At 42.7% G+C, this 18,793-nt stretch overlaps 1 protein-coding gene across 1 annotated transcript in view; it reads left to right on the forward strand.

Annotated features, from left to right (window-relative positions):
• The window catches only part of CDH18 (cadherin 18), a 2,230,955-nt gene that overhangs the window by 1,032,542 nt on the left and 1,179,620 nt on the right, over window positions 1–18,793 (forward strand). The window contains exon 6 of the mRNA XM_086965396.1: window positions 13,235–13,529. Within this exon, the coding sequence (XP_086821522.1) occupies window positions 13,235–13,529 (295 nt within the window). The remainder of the gene's footprint in view (window positions 1–13,234; window positions 13,530–18,793) is intronic.

Consider the following 18,793-nt stretch of genomic DNA (forward strand, 5'->3'; position numbering starts at 1 on the left):
TCTTTAGTATTTAAATGTGCTATACATTAGTCTCAGAAGAATATGCAGCAAGGCAGGCCACTTATGGCAAAAGTGAACATGTATCTTTCAATTAATAATGTTCCTGAGGAGATGAAAAATGCTTTCAACTATGAATGACAAGCAGGTTGTAAAGGTTTTTTTTTTTTAAGTCGAAGGCAAAATGTAGCTCGTGTTGGTGTCTGCGTAATGTGAGACTGTTGTCATGAAATGGAGGTAACGGAATACATCAAAGGCATTTTAGATGCTGGGGAAAGGCGGTGCCGATCTGGTTAGACCTATCAGCAGCCTTTGATCTGGTCCCCTGCTCCAGGTTTCTGCCGCACCCTCAGTCCATTGGTGTAGTGCGTCAAGTCTTGGACTGGCTCGCCTCCTTTTTAGAAGGCAGAAGTCTGCCGGGTTGGGACTCCTCCTTCCGCCTCGAAACCCCTTGAGTTTTCAGTGGGAGATCCCTGAAGCTTGGCTTTGAGCCCAACTTTATTTATTACATATCTCACTCCTCTTGCTCAAATAGCAGAATTCCTGGGGCTAAAGTTATATCCTACGCTGATGCTACTCAGCTGTTGTTCTCATGTGGCAAGGGAGAAGAGATTTTAGAGATGCTGATTAAAACCTGCCTGACTGCAGTTTTCAACTGGATGAATGTTCACCAGCTCGGGTATAATGCTGGCAAAACAGAAATTATTTTGTTGGCAATACTTTTCCAGAAACCTGGCAGACTGTTTGACCGAAGGATAAACCACCAGGGCCCCCGAGAGGCATAGATAAGAGCTTTGGGGGCCAATTTGATGATCGTCCGTCCTTTAAGCCACAAATTAAGTCAGTGATAGGTACCTGCTTTGGTATACTGCGGTCCCTAAATAGTTTCTACACTATCTATCCTTAATTGCAAAAAAACAGTTATCCAGGCCCTGATAACCTCGAGGTTCCACAATGGCAATGCTCTCTATTTTGGTATGCCGCAACACATGTTGGATGAGCTTCAGGTGGTCCAAAATGTGTCAGCCCATTTTCTTCTGAATCTTCGAAAGAGCGTATATCCTCTGATCTGCCGCTTTTCACTGGCTTCTTATCAGGAAAATAATCTTGTACAAGGCTCTAGCACTAGCTCATGGGCATTTTAGCAGACCAATGTGGTCTACCTTAGAACAAGTTTCAGTTTCTATGCCCCATCAAGAAACCTGAGGTCTGCACATAAATTGCTAGCAGTGACTCCCAGAATTCGGAATGTTAGAGTGGGAGATAGGTCACTTACCCATCTAGGACCAGCAGATTGCAATAAGTTACCGCTCAAGCTCTGCCCAGTATGCAATGTTACAGCATTTAAAAAAAGGCAGAAGACTTGGCGTGTGTGCAAGATTAAAATATCAGGATCTTATATTACATCTGACCTGTGCTGGGCACCTGGACGCTCCCCGAAGCAGCTGTGAGCGATACAAGTTTTCTTCATCATCATCAAATACATATATTTTTACAGAATTATGGAAAGTAGCAATATCTCGCATAACTTTTCAGCAAGTGTGTACCTATTACAAAAAGTCAGACAATGTAGACAAGATACTGGTTCAAGGGAAAAGTGCCACATTTGGGGAGAAATATCAATTATTGAGACATTTCTACCGGAATTAGAGTATCGTGAAAAAAAATCATGAGAAATTTCATGTCATGAGAAATTTTGCACATTTCGTGAGATGTCCAATATGGAAATTCTGCAAGATTTGATGACACAACAAAATATTGACACGTTTATATAATGTAAATAATTCTACACAATACCTAGGAGCAGACACTTAAACTAACCAAAGCATATTGGTGGAGAGTATTTTTTGGTTTGGCATATTGTGTCCAGACATTGCTAAAGATAAAAAATAAAATGAAAAGCGTGTGAGATTTTCAAAAACGTGTGTAGGGTACAGAGATAGGGATTTACTTCTAGAAATATTTCTTGCAAAATAATGTTTTCAGCTTGCAGTATGGTAGGTCCAAAAATGTAAAAGCATTACTGCCTATTGATGCTTGTTTCAGTACATTGCAATTTTAAAATTGAAATTAATGGAATGATGTAGGTTGCAGGGGTATGTTTCAAGGTAGGTTGCGACTTAAATCCAAAGTGTGTTCCACAAAAAGTATGAGAAAGGCAAAAAATTCTGTTGATCATAAATTTCCCACCACTAGATATCTAGGCATGTGCACATTTTAAATAGCTGTAAGTCAGTGCTATAGACAAATTCTATGTAGTGAAGAAGTTTATAAGTTGTGAATGTTTATTTCCAGAACTTTCTGAAGATTTGGTGCCATTGCAGATTGTTGAATAATGTTGAATGTAAAAGTGTCCCACTTAGAGGTTGTTTATCTCACTCTGACATTGAAAACATGCATCTGAGATTATATGCCATTGTGCCCATCTCAGGAATGTCTGTAGTGTATTTTTCCAAACTATGAAGTGTTGTCCACAGGGTCTGGCAGACATTGTGGTTTTTGTGTCAAATGCATACCCATCAAACAATTGACTTACAATTGTGGGTCATGTGATGCCTTTAAGAAGGTAATAGAATAGAAAATTGTGCATATGTGTAACATGTTAAATTACTTCCATTCCAAATATCCTATAGGGCACTGTATGACTTGATAATGTCATCATTGATTTTAATATAGCTAAATATAATGTCACTTTACCTTTGTTTTATTCAGTGAATTTCTGGGAATATGTGACCATATTCAGTCAACTCCCCCACTGAGCAAGGCTTTCAGCCATAAGCAATAGGCAGTTGGAAGAAAGGCTTGGCCTACCACCAAGTCTTGTGCCCAGCCTTTTCATGGTTGGAAACCCCCTATTCCACTTGGCCTTTGGGGGCTGCTATTTTCTTTCTTAAAACAACTTTGGCGAGATTGGGACCTTACCTGTACTTTGGTGGATGCTCGCATCTGGGGTTCATTGACGCTGGTGGACCCGCTGCCTGTGTTGGCGTGCCTGCTCGCCACCCGTCGCCGCATCTTCATGGCATCTTTGCGGCCGCCGTGCGGGGGTGAGCCTGCGGGGGAGAACTACATTCCCCAGAGGACCTTGCGGCCGGAAGCCGCACAACGGGAATAACGAGACAGGAGGCGCACAAATAGGCGCATCACTCCCGGTGGTGCGGGGCTGCTATTTTCTTTCTTAAAACAACTTTGGCGAGATTGGGACCCTACCTGCACTTTGCTGGGCGCTCAAATCTGGGGGTCATTGACGCTGGTGGACCCGCTGTCTGTGTTGGCGTGCCTGCTTGCCCCCCGCCACCGCATCTTCGTGGCAACTTTGCGGCCGCCGTGCGGGGGTGAGCCTGCGAGGGGGAGAACTACATTCCCCAGAGGACCTTGCGGCCGGAAGCCGCACAACGGGAGTAACGCACCAGGAGGCGCATAAATTGCCGCATCTTTCCCCGTGTCACAGGAGTGCCCGGGCAAAGGGCGGGCCCTCTGTGGCCGTCCAGGGCTGTCCAGAGCTGGGCTGGGCCCCCCCTTTCATTTGGTATCTGCTAATCCCACTTTGGACTCAGAAGTAAGAACTGCTGTGAACATTTTTTTGCTTAAAATCTTGCTATAACACTGTATGTTCCTTACCTGAAAATGACGACGAAATCTAACCTGGGTGGCAAATTGCTAGCGGGGGGCTCATCCACCTCCTTTAAAGGGACCCTAGATAACTACATCACTAGGGTCGTTTCAGTCGTTGAACACGAAATAGAGCAGGCTGAACGGCGTATATCCTCAGAGTGGCTCAACAAACGCTCCTCCCTCGGCCCCATCCAGAAAGCCTCTTCTCCATCTCTGCCTCATTCTGGGTCTGCTCTATTAATGGACATTGGTATCCCGCGCCAACTCCAAGATTTATCCGAATGTCCGGCCAGTTTGGGGGTTTGTAATTCTACCAATATCACAATCGATTCCCCTACTGATAGTTCGCTCGATGAGCAACTCCCAGCAAGAACCATTAGTGCTGAAACACCAGTGCCATCTCTCCCCATAAAAAGAAAACGGGGCCGAAATAAACAAAAAGGTTCCAGAGCAAAAAATTCTAAACCCTCAATAACCATCAAAACTTCTAGTATTGACCCGCAAAGTAAAACTGAACAAAATCCCCTGCACACGCTTCTGCCAGACGATCTCATGAGAAATATAGACCATCAGACGAAATCCCAACTGTTGCCCCTCGTAGAGAGGGTTAAGCGAATAGCAGACCAACTTGAGTCAGTCCAAGCCACAGGGATCTCGAACATGAACTTACTTAGAGAACTGTCTACAACCAGGTATACATTAAACACTTCTGTACCTGTAGAAAAACTCAAACTTAGCGATTGTCCTTCTAGGGGTAAGTCCCAATCAACTACTCAATTTATCCTTCCCTCTAGTCAACCTATTAAGCCAGCTCCCCCCTCCTCCAAACCCAGAGAAACTCGAGAATCAGAGCAATCTAACCAAAGGGGACAGGCACCTGATAATTCTGGGGGGAGGCGAATGGCGGCCAAAAACCCCAGAAGGAAAGTGCACCACGTAAACCTCCCGCCTGAAGCAGAACCTTACGTAATAGTGTTAACTGGGGTTCCAGAGCTGAAGCCAGGACAATCTGAAAACTACCAGACCCTGAAAAACAAGGTCACGTATTGGTTAAGTGTTAACAGGCCATTACCGGCAAGTATCGATGGTAACATTTTAAATGTTAGGAGGCTACTATGGTTGAGAGAAAGACCCAAGGATGTACAAAGGGACAGTGTAATTATACATTTTAAAGACTATAGGGCTACAAACTTCATCAGAGACTGGTATAGCGATAGCTATGAGGGAGGCATATCTACTAGATCACTAAGCTACTTCTACCCAAGAGCCCTCGTTGAAATTCAAAACCCAATGAACCCCAAGAGCAACCCGGGCCCAAACTTTAATATTGCTACTTCCAATCGCTTTGTGGCTCTTTCGAGCCTAGAGGGGGTAGATTGACTCGCAAATATGTCCAACACGATTCAATAGGACCATGTAGCTGTAATGAAATCAGGTATTGAGAACGTAGAAGTTTCCATTTTGGAAGTTCTTTCTAATAATCCTTCACCAGAGAGCATCTCTAAATTACAGAATCGGGACCGATGCCCAGCGTCGGATGGTTCCCACAATCCATCGCATAATCCTTCCCTTCCTGACCTGCCCTTCCTAACTGAAGTCTTTCAAACTCCTTCTTCCCCCTTTGCCCTCTACTGATCCAATTTGTTCCTTAAGCCTGTCCATGATCTATTGGAATGTAGCAGGGTTACGCACAAAAATCGACCAAGATTGCTGGCTCGAAACAATTCGTAAACACAACATACTATGTTTCCAGGAGACTTAGTTGATTTCTCCCATTCATTTACAGGGTTATAAGACGTTCCACTCAAGTGCTCGTCCTTCTCCTTCAGGTAGACCTAAAAGAGGTCTAATTATCTATCTATCCAACGACCTTCCACTTAAGGAAATATCTGAACTGAAGATAGCTGAGAATTACCAAATTCTTAGAATAACGGTGACGAAAGGGTCCTCTTATTTTCTGGTTAACTTCTACAATAATTTGTCTCTACCTGAATCTGTAACTGTTTTAAATGAAATATCAGTTTTTTTAATGGAGCAACGGTCAAGATACCCAGTATCTTTTTTTAATTTGATTTGGGGCGGTGGTTTTAATATTCCTTTGTGTGTTAATTACGAAAATGCTAAGTGTGGTATTACAGACGAATGTGGGTGCCCTTTAGCCCATTATACTCATTCTAACCCCGGGAATTGTTTAAATGAACATCTTTTCTCCCTAGATTTGGGTTTTGCAAATGACGTGGTAGCCCGTCCTATAGCCTTTTCCCCTACATTCCATGGGAGGGGTCATTTGAGTGTTATAGATTTCATATTATGCACACATAACATGCGAGCACACCTGTCTAACTTTGCAACGGGAGTGGATATTAGTAGCGATCACTATCCTAACAGCCTTACTGTTACAGTTCAGTGCACCTATCAACAACCTAGGATTCCCAGTCTGCTTAACCAACAAACTTTGTCCATAGCCAAGTTGAACGGCTATACGGTTAAATGGTCGAAAGTAGACCCGAATGTACTGTCAGCTAATATAATAAAAAGAGCACTCCCCTTATTGGAAACACGCTTAGACCTAGAGTCCCCTAAGGATTTGATTTTAACCAGTTTTGCTGAGATCACCACAATTATTAGAGAGGAACTATCCCGTAAACAAAATTCTAATAATTCTCAAGTGAAAGGCTGGTTTAATCCCCAATGTCGTAGGGCTCTCTCATCTTTAAAGGAGGCCCTACGCAACCCAATAAGAGACCCACTTGAAGTCAGAAAATTAGGAAAAGAATATAACTTGGCCATTAAGAGCTGCAGACGGGAAATAAAGAAGGATCTCTGGGAACAGCTCCACAAGAGCTGCCGTACTAAGGACTGCTCAGGTTTCTGGTGAGTAGTCAGATCCCCTTTTCTCTCAGACTCAAGCTCTGCACCCAGGTTAGAAGTGGCAGTAACTGCAGTGAGCTGGGCTAACCATTTCTCAAAAGTTTTCTCTGCAGACAATTTAACTCAGAATGACAATGGGAAAGGTAGGGCAGGAGTCCCCCACACCACCAGTATCTACCCCATCCAGTTAGCATTTGTGCATAATGAAATTATCACCGCCCGTCAGCTTCTAAGTCTGGCAAGGCTTCCGGCCCGGATGGGGTACCGTTAGATTTCTTTACCCATAATCAGGAATTATGGTCACCGATTTTGACCCGTGTTCTTGAAGCTGCCACATCACTGGGGTTAATTGACTCATGATCTACCTCAACCTTGCTCCCCATTTTTAAAAAGGGAGATTGTAATAACCCTGCATGCTACAGGCCCATATCCCTCCTCGATTCCCTTGGCATAGTGGCCGGCCGGCTGGTCCTTGAGCACCTACAGGACTGGGCCACTGCTAGTAATATCATGACCGATTTGCAATATGGGTTCCGGGAGGGACTGGGAACTGTAGAGCAGGCGCTAAACCTCTCCGTTTTTATTGGTAAATATGCTGGGGCAAAGAATGGCAGTCTACACCTAGTGTATGTAGATCTGTCCGCAGCGTTTGACTGCGTGTCTCATTCCAAATTGTGGTCAATTCTTGCCGAATTGGGTGTTGACCCACCTTTGGTCACATTTCTACGAGAACTCTACTCAGACGTCTCGGCGAGAGTGAGATACGGAGTGCACGGCGAACTTACTCCATCATTTGCCGTCACCAGGGGAGTTAGACAGGGCTGTGTCGTGTCTCCCTTCCTTTTTAACCTTTACACCGATGGCCTTGAGTTAGCCATGTTGGAAGGGAGCCAGGACCTACCAACAATTGACCATCGCCCTATTCCCGCACTACTGTATGCGGACGACTCGGTGATCATGGCAAGAACCCCAAACCAGCTGCAGCATCTTCTTAATAATTACTGTAATCTTATGTCATCCCTGGACCTGACGGTCAACATTAAAAAGACCTTCGTAATGCACAATGGTAAGGAAGTAAAGAAGCCTAAACCGATCTTTATCACTAAAGATAAGTTGGAAAGTACTAATACGCACCCTTATCTAGGTATTTTATTTGACAACAAAATGTCCTGGAAGCAGGCCATGTGCAGTAGGAAATTAATATTTCTACGGGCAACAACTGCCCTGGTTACTTTTGCACGTAAACTTGGAACTGCTCCTCCCGAAGAACTTCGGAAAATATACTATGCCAAATACCACAGTGTGGCAGTCTATGGCGCAGGGGTGTGGGGCTACGCTGCCGCAGAAGCTCTTCAGGTGGTAGAAAATGGTTTTATTAGGTACATGCTGCCAACCCCAAAAGGCGCTCCAATCTACGGTAGCCATATTGAGCTGGGCATGGATTACATCACGGACAATATCAAAATCCAGCCCATTCTCTTATGGCACCGAGTTTGGACCACGGAGCAGTGTAATTTTACCCGCTCACTCATTATGGACTGCCTGGGCCTGGCCAACTGGACAAAAATCCCCTGGCTGGCCTATGTGAACAACTTTTTTAAGGATATAAATGACCATGTATTTCTTTGTGCCCTCAACCTTGTCAAGCATTTCAAGAAAAAACCTAAAAATGTTATTCTTATCACATGTGAGGGAGCTCCGCATATTCAAAGAAATTACCAAGACTTCCAATATCCAGATCCTAAGTGTTCAATCTGCCTTAGGCATTCAACCCTACCTGAAATATCACCTAAATGCATATGAAAAATATCTGTTGACCCGGTTTCGTTTTAATATTTTCTTTCGTATTGTTTCCTTTCCGAAAAAGCAAGATTGGTCAAAATCTATTACTAAGTGCCCATGTGATGATATTTCGGATCAATCCACAATCCATGTTACGCTATTTTGCAGATTTTATGAATTACCTCGAAAGCGTTGGATTATCCCTCTATTGTCATCTATGGGTTTGAGATCCTGTTGTCCCGCTTTTCTTGCTCTACAATACCTAGACTCTGAATTTATTGCCAAATGCGTAGCTGGTTTTCTTAAAACATGTATAAAACATCGGTGTAAATATGACTAAATCGTCTTTTAATGCACCCGCACTTTACCAACAGTCTGTATAATAACCCCGCATGATTTTAACCTTATAATGTATCTTTTATTTATGAAAACTTTGTATTTTGGTCCAACCCTTTCCGCCGTCCAATTTTTATATATTGTTTGTTTTAATGTACTTTTTATGGTTCCTAAAAAATTATGGAAACCGAATAAAAGATATATGACTGACTGACACTTGGCCTTTGGTTTGCGGGATGCTAGCCGCATGGCCTGGCAGCCAAACTCTTGCAAGCAGCCAACTCCACACTCCATACAGTCTTCAATAATGCACAGCAGAGTTTGGCCACAGGGTCTGGCCTACACAGGTGGCCAACCATGTGGTCGCCCAAACCACATTACATCTCTTTTAATAGATTTTTTGTGGGTACCACAATGTTGGTTGACAAATACCACCCTCATGGTACTGTCGTACAACGCAAGCTTCCCCCAAAGAAGCTTGTGCTATTCCACAGTGCTATTAGGGTGACTCCTTGTGTGGTGGCTCCCTTTGGAAGGCCGAACTGGATCCAACAAGAGTGTCACAGTACCTGCAGCACAAAGTTTCTTTTCGTATCCTACCCCCCCCCCCCTACCCCCCTACAATTACCAGAAGATCAGGAGGTCGCTGCCCTTCTATCTTATACTGGGTTTCTTTACAAGCAACTTGACGTCACAGGAACAAAGTCCCCAAGTCCTGTAATGACGGCTTCAACATTTTTCTCTGAGCTGCAGTGACCCAATGAGATCTCTGGATATTTTGAGACTATGGGAGGGAAAGCTCCCTCGACTAATCAGAGGGCCCTAGCACTTTAATTTTCAGGACCGGAGGACTCTTGCACGACCAACTGTTCAGATATGCTCACTTTGTAATCCCTTCATTACCACCGGGACCACCTCTTTAAATGCATATTTCTAAAAAACGACTTTATGAATTTTCACCAAATCACAAAAACCACACTGTCTCACTTACGTTCTAGCTATTTTTATAGTTTGGTTTAAATCCATTATGCTTTTTTTGTACCGAAGGCAGAAATTTCCAACAGCGATTAACATTGGAAATCAACATTATGGGACTTTTTCTTGGCTCCCGCTTGACGGATCACCATAGAAATTTCCTCGAAGAATGAACATTTGTTTGTAGAGTTTCATGCAGATTTGTCAAATGAAGCCAAATGTATTAGAAAAACAAAAGAACACTCTCTCAATGAATATTCTGACCTAAATAGAATGTGGCAACTGCCACTATGATATATATGTATATCTCACCACTGTTAGTAACTAATCAGTTGTCGTGACAGACTATAAGAAAGCATTCATCTCACTGTCAAGGCACACTGGTGGGTAATTCTTGACTCAAGACTGGCAAATAGAACATTGATATGAATGTTTTGTTGGCACATCTAAAGGCAAAAATCAGGACAGAACTTATCCACCCAGTGAATGATAGAATGAGTTGGCACACAACCACAACAAGAATTAGTAATGGGAGAGGCACTCCAGTTTAAACAAGACAGATCGAGTGGCGGTCATGGTCCGGGTTTGAGAATTCGTCCAAGTAACGCGAGCAGGGATTTGCCTGTAGAACATTGTTGAAATAGAGTGCGGGACATAGACGGCTCGTCATCAAGCACATCGGAGGATGCTTCTTTGAATCATCTCAACTCTCGTAGAATCCACAGATCTTGCTAGCTCTTTAGGCCAGATAAGTACTGCCCCCGACGAAGGGCCGTATGGCCCGAAATGCATTGGGCACGATAACTTTTGGCCATAAAATTGTAAGATGAAAACCATTTTTGATGTGAAAAAATATCTTATTCCAATGAATAAATTACATGAGAATGTCAATGTAATTTCTTATTATGATTTCACAATACAATTGGATACAATCAACATCACAGCTTTCGGTGTTCTAATTTTTTTGAAAATTGTTGCATAATGTGTATAATTTAACCCAGAAGGGTAAAAGTGACAGTGCGCAGAGGTCAGGCTGTTCAGCTTGATTCTATCACACAACCACAACAACCACGAAGGATGTAAAAATCAATAGGACAGTAAATAAACATAAAATCAAACAGTGGCCAACTACAACAACCACAATGCAAGGAGTTGGCGTCACACAACCATGAATAACGTAAACTGATTTACAGCATATAAGCATGGGCATACCCCATAATATAGGTATTTTACTTTGATGTGATCATGATCATTGGGGACTAAAGACACTATAGACACGATTTGGGATGACAACAGTCTCATATTGAAATGACTTCACACACAAACCAAATGGCCCTTACAAAGACATACATTTACATTTACACATTTACAGACAATGGGAATGGAATTGCAGAACAGTATAGACAGCATGAAGGATATGTGCACCTCCGAATGATTATATAAAAACATTCTTTGCTTTTAAACACTGTACGTTCAAATTATTTGGAGTACATTAAGTATGCACAATGTATATATGAGAACTTTTCTCCACTTTTTTTAGTAATTTGACTAATGAGCTTTGGTCAAGGAAAGTAACAAAATACTTTAAAAAATATATGTAGCTACAGAGATGTAGGACTGGAGAACAGGTAACCCCGATGAAGGTCCAGGGGGACGAAAACATGCTGGGTGTGTTTTTGAATTTTAAATGCGAAACTCCACAATTACAAATAAATTGTAAGTGAAACTTTCATTCGTGAGTGCGACTTTGTTTTCTTCACAACTGCAAAGTAATTGGATAAATTGTAGCAGCGAGGTCCTGCTGCGTGAAGTATCGCATCACTTCCAAACTCAGTTCAAGAGCGCTGTGCCAACCGCCAAACAGAACCAGCTGGAAGCTGGTGTTGCTCTCTCTCTCTCTCCCTCTGTATACATAGATATATATACATATATATATATATATATATGTGTGTATATATAGATTTAAAGCTAGGGGATACAGTGGGCCTATCCTTAAGGAAGCTAATGATAAGGAAGCACTGAAAACAAGAGAATCTCTGTAGGGAACAGTTACCAGGCCTCCTGACACAGAACACAGGGGGGATGAAGACAAGGCTCCCCGTCTTATCACTACATTCAACAGACAACACAGGCAGTTGAAGGCTATTATTAATAAAAAATTGGCCCATATTAAAAATGGATGCAGTTTTGGCACCCTGCTTATCCGCCAAACCATCTATCACTTTCAGACATGCGGTTTCCATGAGAACGCACTTGGTTAAAAGTAGCCCTGAGATAATATCTAGTGGCACATGGCTGCAACCCAAGAAGGGCTTCTACAAATGTACTTCCTGTAGAGCCTGTAAATTTGGCATTAATTGAACAAACAGTGTAACACCATTGAGTCCTAAAGAGGTACAGACAAAGGGGCACTATACATGTTGTACAGAGTATGCGGTCTATGTTCTTACATGCACTTGTGGCCTCAACTATGTGGGCAGCTCCAAGTGCATGCCCGTTTTCTCCAACATTTGATAGCCATTGTGAACAATGATACCACCTATCCGGTGGCCCCTGATTTTAAGGCTGTACACGACAATGATCTCCATTGTCTAACTTACTTTGTGATTGATGCCATCCCAAAGCTACGACGGGGTGGCAATAGAGAAAGAATCCTGAGACAACTGGAGACTTGCCTAATAATCAAATTAGACAGCAAGCCCCTTTTGGTTTAAATACCACGGTTGATCTATAAACTTTTCTGTAATTGTGCATATACAAATGTACATTTTGCACAACATGAATTCAGTTTTCCCGTCTATTCATAGTATTTAATCTATTTATTTATTTATTTGCATTAAATCTTAATATCTACCTCGCGATAACATATCTATTTAGATATTTGATTACATTTATTCCATTCATAGTCCCTAAGGGACTCCTTCCCCTTTGCAATAGTGGGTGCCAACATTTTTTAACAGCAGGCATTGATCCCATGGACAACTGCCTACTCTTAAAAGATGAAGAGAAATCTTTTATTTTTTAATTTTTTTAATGCATCCTGTTTTGGAAAACTGGCTGCATTTCAGAAAACAATTGCTATATTTAAAAAGCAATCACAGACGTTGTGGTCTGCTGACCCCTGCAGGCACCATCCCTGTGATTACAGACCGCTCCCAATGGTTTGCAAATTGCAACCGTCCTCATGATTATTAATGAGGTAGGTCATTTGCAACCTCATTTGGAATTGTAACCGCTAATTGTGAGTTGCTAACAATTGCAATTTGGAAGTCACAAAATGAAATTGTCATACATCTGGCCCTTAGTCTCAAGCTCATCCTCTACCCTCTTCATCCTGCAGCACATTGTCAGATTAGTTTACATTTTTTTTAAATGAAAGTCATTGTGGTTGTTTTAAAAAAAAATCACTGGTAGGGTTTAAAATGCTCTTCAAGCATCAAAGTTTTACTTTCACAATTTTGTATAAAGTGATCCCTCGTGAAAGATTACTCAAATTGTGGGTTCATTATACAATTGCCCCCATTAGACGAAGCAAAGATTTGGGCAAATATGTATTAATCAATGCACTTTCTTTAAAGGATCGAATGTATACATAAGATGATGTTATATGGCTTGTCATGTATGATGATGATTCCTATATATGTTTTATTTCTTACAGCTGCACTCAAATTCCGATAAAGGAGATGGGTCTGTCAAGTACATCCTTACCGGAGAAGGAGCGGGGAGCATATTTCTCATTGACGACGTCACAGGGGATATTCATGCAACCACAAGTCTAGACAGAGAACAGAAAGCACACTATGTCCTCCACGCACAGGCAATTGATAGACGGAAAAATCTGCCTCTTGAACCAGAGTCCGAATTCATCATCAAGGTTCAAGATATTAATGACAATGCCCCTGAATTTTCGGATGGCCCCTTTGTTGCCACTGTGCCAGAGATGTCTGAAGTTGGTAAGAAACACCTTATTATAAAAGTGCACCTCACATTTTGTTATGTTTAAATCAAAGTTCTGTTTCTAGTGTATGTTTTTTTTTTCACATTTTATAAACTATAAAAAAATTACACGTAATTCCAGTTGAATCTTGCAACAGGTTATTGGTGTGTGATGTGTTTTCAGTTAATAATTTATTTTAACCAGTCGGCCATACCTTGTTTTGTTCGCGAAGCAGGCAGGGTGCAATTCACAAATCTGCTATTTGCTTACATTTCTTATGTTAAGAGGATTCACAAAAGTAATAAGGACTATCCTTAGAAATCTACATAAATGATTGATTTCCATTTGTCCTTCTCATCTACCGTTTCAATTTCAAACTATCCATCAGACAAACAGTCTGCTGGCGCAATTGCTAAGGAAATGTGCATTTTTCTTTTTGCTGTTTTTTTCTCCAGAGTAAAAATTGTATTCTCTCTGGGAAACAACAAATCCTTTTACCACACCCTTTCAGGAATAAGAGCATTATGTCCCATTCAGGAAACCAAAGGGCAGACAGGAGCCACTGGGCCAGAACCAGAGTGCTTGAGCTAATTTGCCACAAATATCTTGTGGTATATTCTAAAGTGGCTTTACAAAGTGGGCCGGGTACAACGTTGTTGGTCCTTAATTCTCAGAGTAGCGAGGTCGAGCAGCCACAGTCTTCTCAGGGAGGTAGTTTTGGGGACAAGAGCCCAGAATTGAACAATTACTCAATAGACACAGTAGCTTAATATCTAGCCCTATTCGTATCTTATATGTAAACCTAAATACATCAATCACAGTATAACTATGCACTACACAATTCAGTTGAATGAAATTACTTGATTGTAATCCTGGTTAAGATTCCAAGTAATCACCAAACTACACCAGGTCCCCCAAATCTGTCCCTCTGCTCTAATTCTTAAAGTCCCCGGTACACTGCAAGCAGAGTTATTGTAAGAAATGAGGTTATTGGTTGGGGGGTTGAGAACCATTCTCAGGGTACAACTACAGTACGTGTCAGGGTGTACCACAACCTATGCTTAACCTTCTGGTATTTTGGCACGAAAGCACCCAGAGTTAGAGGCACTGTGAAAAGTATTTATGCAGCACACAAACAGTAATAAGTTAAAACAAAACACAGGAAACATCTCAAACCACGTTTTAAAAACAAGAAAATTATACTATATAATAGGATACCAGAACTAATAATCCAATCAGTAGAACAGGAGATATACAGTTTCAAAGTTTTAGGTAGATATAGCAAACAGTCAATCGCAATCTTCTGGTCGTTCCAGACTGGGAGCAAGTCAGACTTACAGTTCAACTGCGATAGAGTGCATGTGAAATACAGGGATCAGGTGAATCCCGCTGAAAAAGACTTCTTAAAGTCTGGTAGAAGAGTTCTATTTGCAGTGGAGAAGGCAAGAAGGAGAAGGGAGAGTATCACACATGGCCGTCACTGCAGCACAAAGATCAGGCGGGTATCAAGTACAGTTTTTGCTTCATGGTGGCAGTCATCGCAGGCTGATGTTGCTGTAACACCAAGTGCAGGCCCAGTTGTAGGGCCAGGCAGGTCCAGTGCAGCAGGTCAGCAGGGCAGTTGCAAAGAGGCCTCTGGAGTTTATTGGGTCCCTGTAGCTCAGACACAAGGTCAGCCAGCTGATCCTTGGGGTCATTCGGGTTGACCTGGGACAAAGGGAGCCGGTCCAGCTTCCTTCTTAGAGAGGAGGGCAGTCTCAAACACCAGGACAGCCCACTAGGGGTCAAGTCAATTCTCAAGAAGCAGGGCTGCCTTTGGTAGCAGGGTGGTTGTTTTGGTAGCAAGGCAGGCCTAAAGCAGCAAGATAATCTTTAGAGGAGTAAGGCAGTCTTTATTCTGTAATTTCCACAGATTCAGGAGTGTACTGATTATTGACTCTGGAGGTCCAATATTTATACCTGCAGTGAGACTTTGAAGTGGGGCGATTTCATACACTACACCCACCTCAGGGTTTGGAAAGTTCTTCCTTCTTACTGTCAAGGCTCTAAGAAAGCTGCAATGACTGATGTCAGGTTCCTTTGTGTGTTTCCACTGGCAGCTCTTCAGAGTACAATGCCCCCTGCCCTATGAGCATTTAAAGCCTACCTTAGGGGTAACTGATTACTAAAAAGGAAGATTTAGGCATGGCAAAAGGTGTATTTTGCCATGTCACAATGGCAGTTTAAGACTGCATTAAAGGCTATATTTGCAGGCCTGAGACAAGTTTCTAAAGAGCTACTCCAGTAGTTGGCACTATGACTGCTGCAGGTCCACATGTAGATTTAATTTACAGGCTGATTGTACATACAGTATCATTTGCAAGGGACTTAAAAGTAAATTAAATGTACCAATCAGGTAGATGCTAATTATACCATGTTTTAGGAAGAGACCACAAGGCCTTTACCACTGGTTAGCAGGGAAAAGCCAACACAAATGAGTTAATCAACAGAAGGCAACTATCTGGGGAGACCCTGCAAAAAGGGTTAGGTCCAACAGTTATGAATTATGGTTAATAATAAAATATATCATTTTTATCGCTGCTCGTAGATTGACAACTCAGTTCAGCAGTTCTCACCCCAGGTACTAACTCTTGAAAGAAGTTTGAAGTCTTGGCGCCGGATTCCTTGCCACACGTTTAGTCCGTCATTTTGTTTGCAGGATAAGCCCTGCTTCTTCTGGCTTGCTAGTGTTGCAGATTGTGTCATACAGTGGACTCCTTATCCTTGGCAGTGGCAGCTCTTCTCTGCAGGCACCTCAGTCACAGCTTATTTTTGTTAATTGAATCACTGGATGAAATTAGCAAGGCACGTTTGAGCAGTGGCATAACGTCTATGGCAGTTATGGAAATTCTGACTGGGGTAGACAGGTACATGTGCAAGAGAGTTGCAGCATCTGGGCTTATTCATTAGTTATCATTGGTCTTCTGCAGTTACAGACTTTGGGCTCCTCTTCAGTGGATACGTGACTCCTCTTCTCTGTGATTGGTAGAGACAGCACCAGCTTGTATACTTCAGCAACAGTCAGGGGATACAATGGTATTTGTGCTTGTAAAGTCTTAGTGCAATTAAAAGCAGGGATAGGGCAGAGAGACAGAGATATTCCCTCAAAACAAATGTTGCGTATGGCTACTTTCTCTAGAGTAGTCTGCTTCCTATGGGTGTTCTTCACACCAGGAACATGCTGTGCTTCTCCTCCTTGACAGTGTCTCCACCTGCAATTTCAGGCACTCTCCTTCCCTCTCTTAGTAGGCAGGAAGGCAGACTTCTTTGGAGAACCTCAGCTCTTACAGCATAAATTGCAGACTTCAGGTGATGCCTTCTCATGTGTCAGAGGCTGGTTGCCAAGCATATACCAGTCCTCATCACACAGCTGTCTTTGCAGCACTTTGTGGAGTACTCCTATTGTTGAACAACTTTGACTGAAATAAATTGAGGTTGTTCGGATATCACTTCTATGCACATTTTCTAGAACTGAAATTTGGATGGCAACATTTTCAACACCAGATTTCATTAGTTCTATATCAAGTGCCATAATCAGTCTGCTTTTCCTCCCTGTCTTCATCCTCCTCACTTCAGTGTCTGCTACTCCCCCCTCCCTATAGCTGCAGGAATGCAGGCAATACACTTCCAATCTCTGGGAAAGCTCTCCATCTTCTATTATGCTAAACCTGGGACACAAACACAAATATAGACTCCTACTACCATACATGTGCTACACATGCACTGCACCACAAACACACAAACACACACACTCATAGACTTGACATGCACATGGGATGTAGGCACAAGAGTCTGCACTGACAATCAGGTGGGTATGCTAGTGCAGCCCCTGGGTCAAAAGACAGGTTCTGGACCTCAAATTGCCATGGGTAAGCTAGGTCTCTGCATACATACTAGATTAGCATTATGTCAGGGGCAAAATAAAAGTCAAGATACCAGTTTTATACAGCCAGGTACTCATAGAAAGTGTACATGTCCATTTACAATATAGGGAACAGCCTGACTACACAAGGAGCTTTTGGGAAACTTTTACACCACATTTATCCGGGGAACAGCCTTTAAATTGAGGCTGTTACCTTGCATGCCATTACAATGAAGCGTTACCATGTATGCGTTGTAACAATTCGTAGTCTTTACAATGCATTTTCGTTGTGAGGTAACAGAGTCTCTTCTGTTTCCTCACAATGACCTGCACTGCCCCTCAGACCGCAAGAACCTGGAATCACAGGGAGAGAGAGGAACCACAAGGAGAGAGAGGTAAGGGGGATTGGGCTTGGGGTGGGGGTTCATATTTTAGTGTAAAAGGGGGCCTTGCTGGATAGTGTTTTATGGTAGGGAGAGAACTGAGGGTAGGAAGTAGGGTCGTCCAGGGGTAGGGTTTGAGGGTTTACGGTAGGGAGAGGGCTTGGGGTGGGGAGGATCATGCAGGGGTAGTGTTTTAGGGTTTAGAGTAGAGAGAGGAGTGGGGGTAGAGGCAGGGTCGTTCAGGGGTAGTGTTCTTTTTTTAAGTTTGATTTATTGAAGAAAAAAATAAAGGAAAGGGAGGGAGGGGTAGAGGGGAAGGACGAGCTACAGTAAATATTATTATTATTATTATGGGCTTTTATAGCGCGCTCTGTTACTAAAAAAATAGTATCCTGGCGCGAAAGGGGTGAGAGGCAGGGTAGAGGGGGACCCTATACAGTGATGTTAAAAAGGTAGGTCTTCAATCCTTTCTTGAACAGAGTGATGGAGGGAGCTGTTCTAAGCTGCTGCGGGAGGGTGTTCCATGCTCTCGCCGCTCTGACTGAGATGGATTGGCCGCCAAGCCTGCTGTATTTGAATTTTGGAACAATCATTTGGTGCAGATTAGCTGATCTGAGGGGGCGGTTGGGAACATATAGGGAGAATCTTTTCCTCAGGTAGACAGGACCAGCTTGGTGAACAGCTCAAAAGGCGAGGACCAGGATTTTAAATAGAATCCTGTGGGCAGCCGGGAGCCAATGCAGGGTGCGGAGAGGTTGACGGACACTTGAACTTTTTGGAATATTAAACAAAAGCCGTACAGCGGCATTTTGTATAACTTGGAGGCGATGGATCAGATAAGCAGGAAGGCCGCAGAAGAGGCCATTTGCGTAATCCAATCTGGATAGTATAAGGGCACGGATGATGGTCTCTTTGGCCGCTCTCGGGAGAAGTGGAAAGAACCTGCGTAAAGTTTTAAGTGTAGAAAAACAGATCCCGGTAAGTCTTTTTATATGA

This window comes from Lissotriton vulgaris, chromosome 4_1 (assembly GCF_964263255.1).
Source record: "Lissotriton vulgaris chromosome 4_1, aLisVul1.2, whole genome shotgun sequence".
In the NCBI taxonomy this organism is placed as follows: Eukaryota; Metazoa; Chordata; class Amphibia; order Caudata; family Salamandridae; genus Lissotriton; species Lissotriton vulgaris.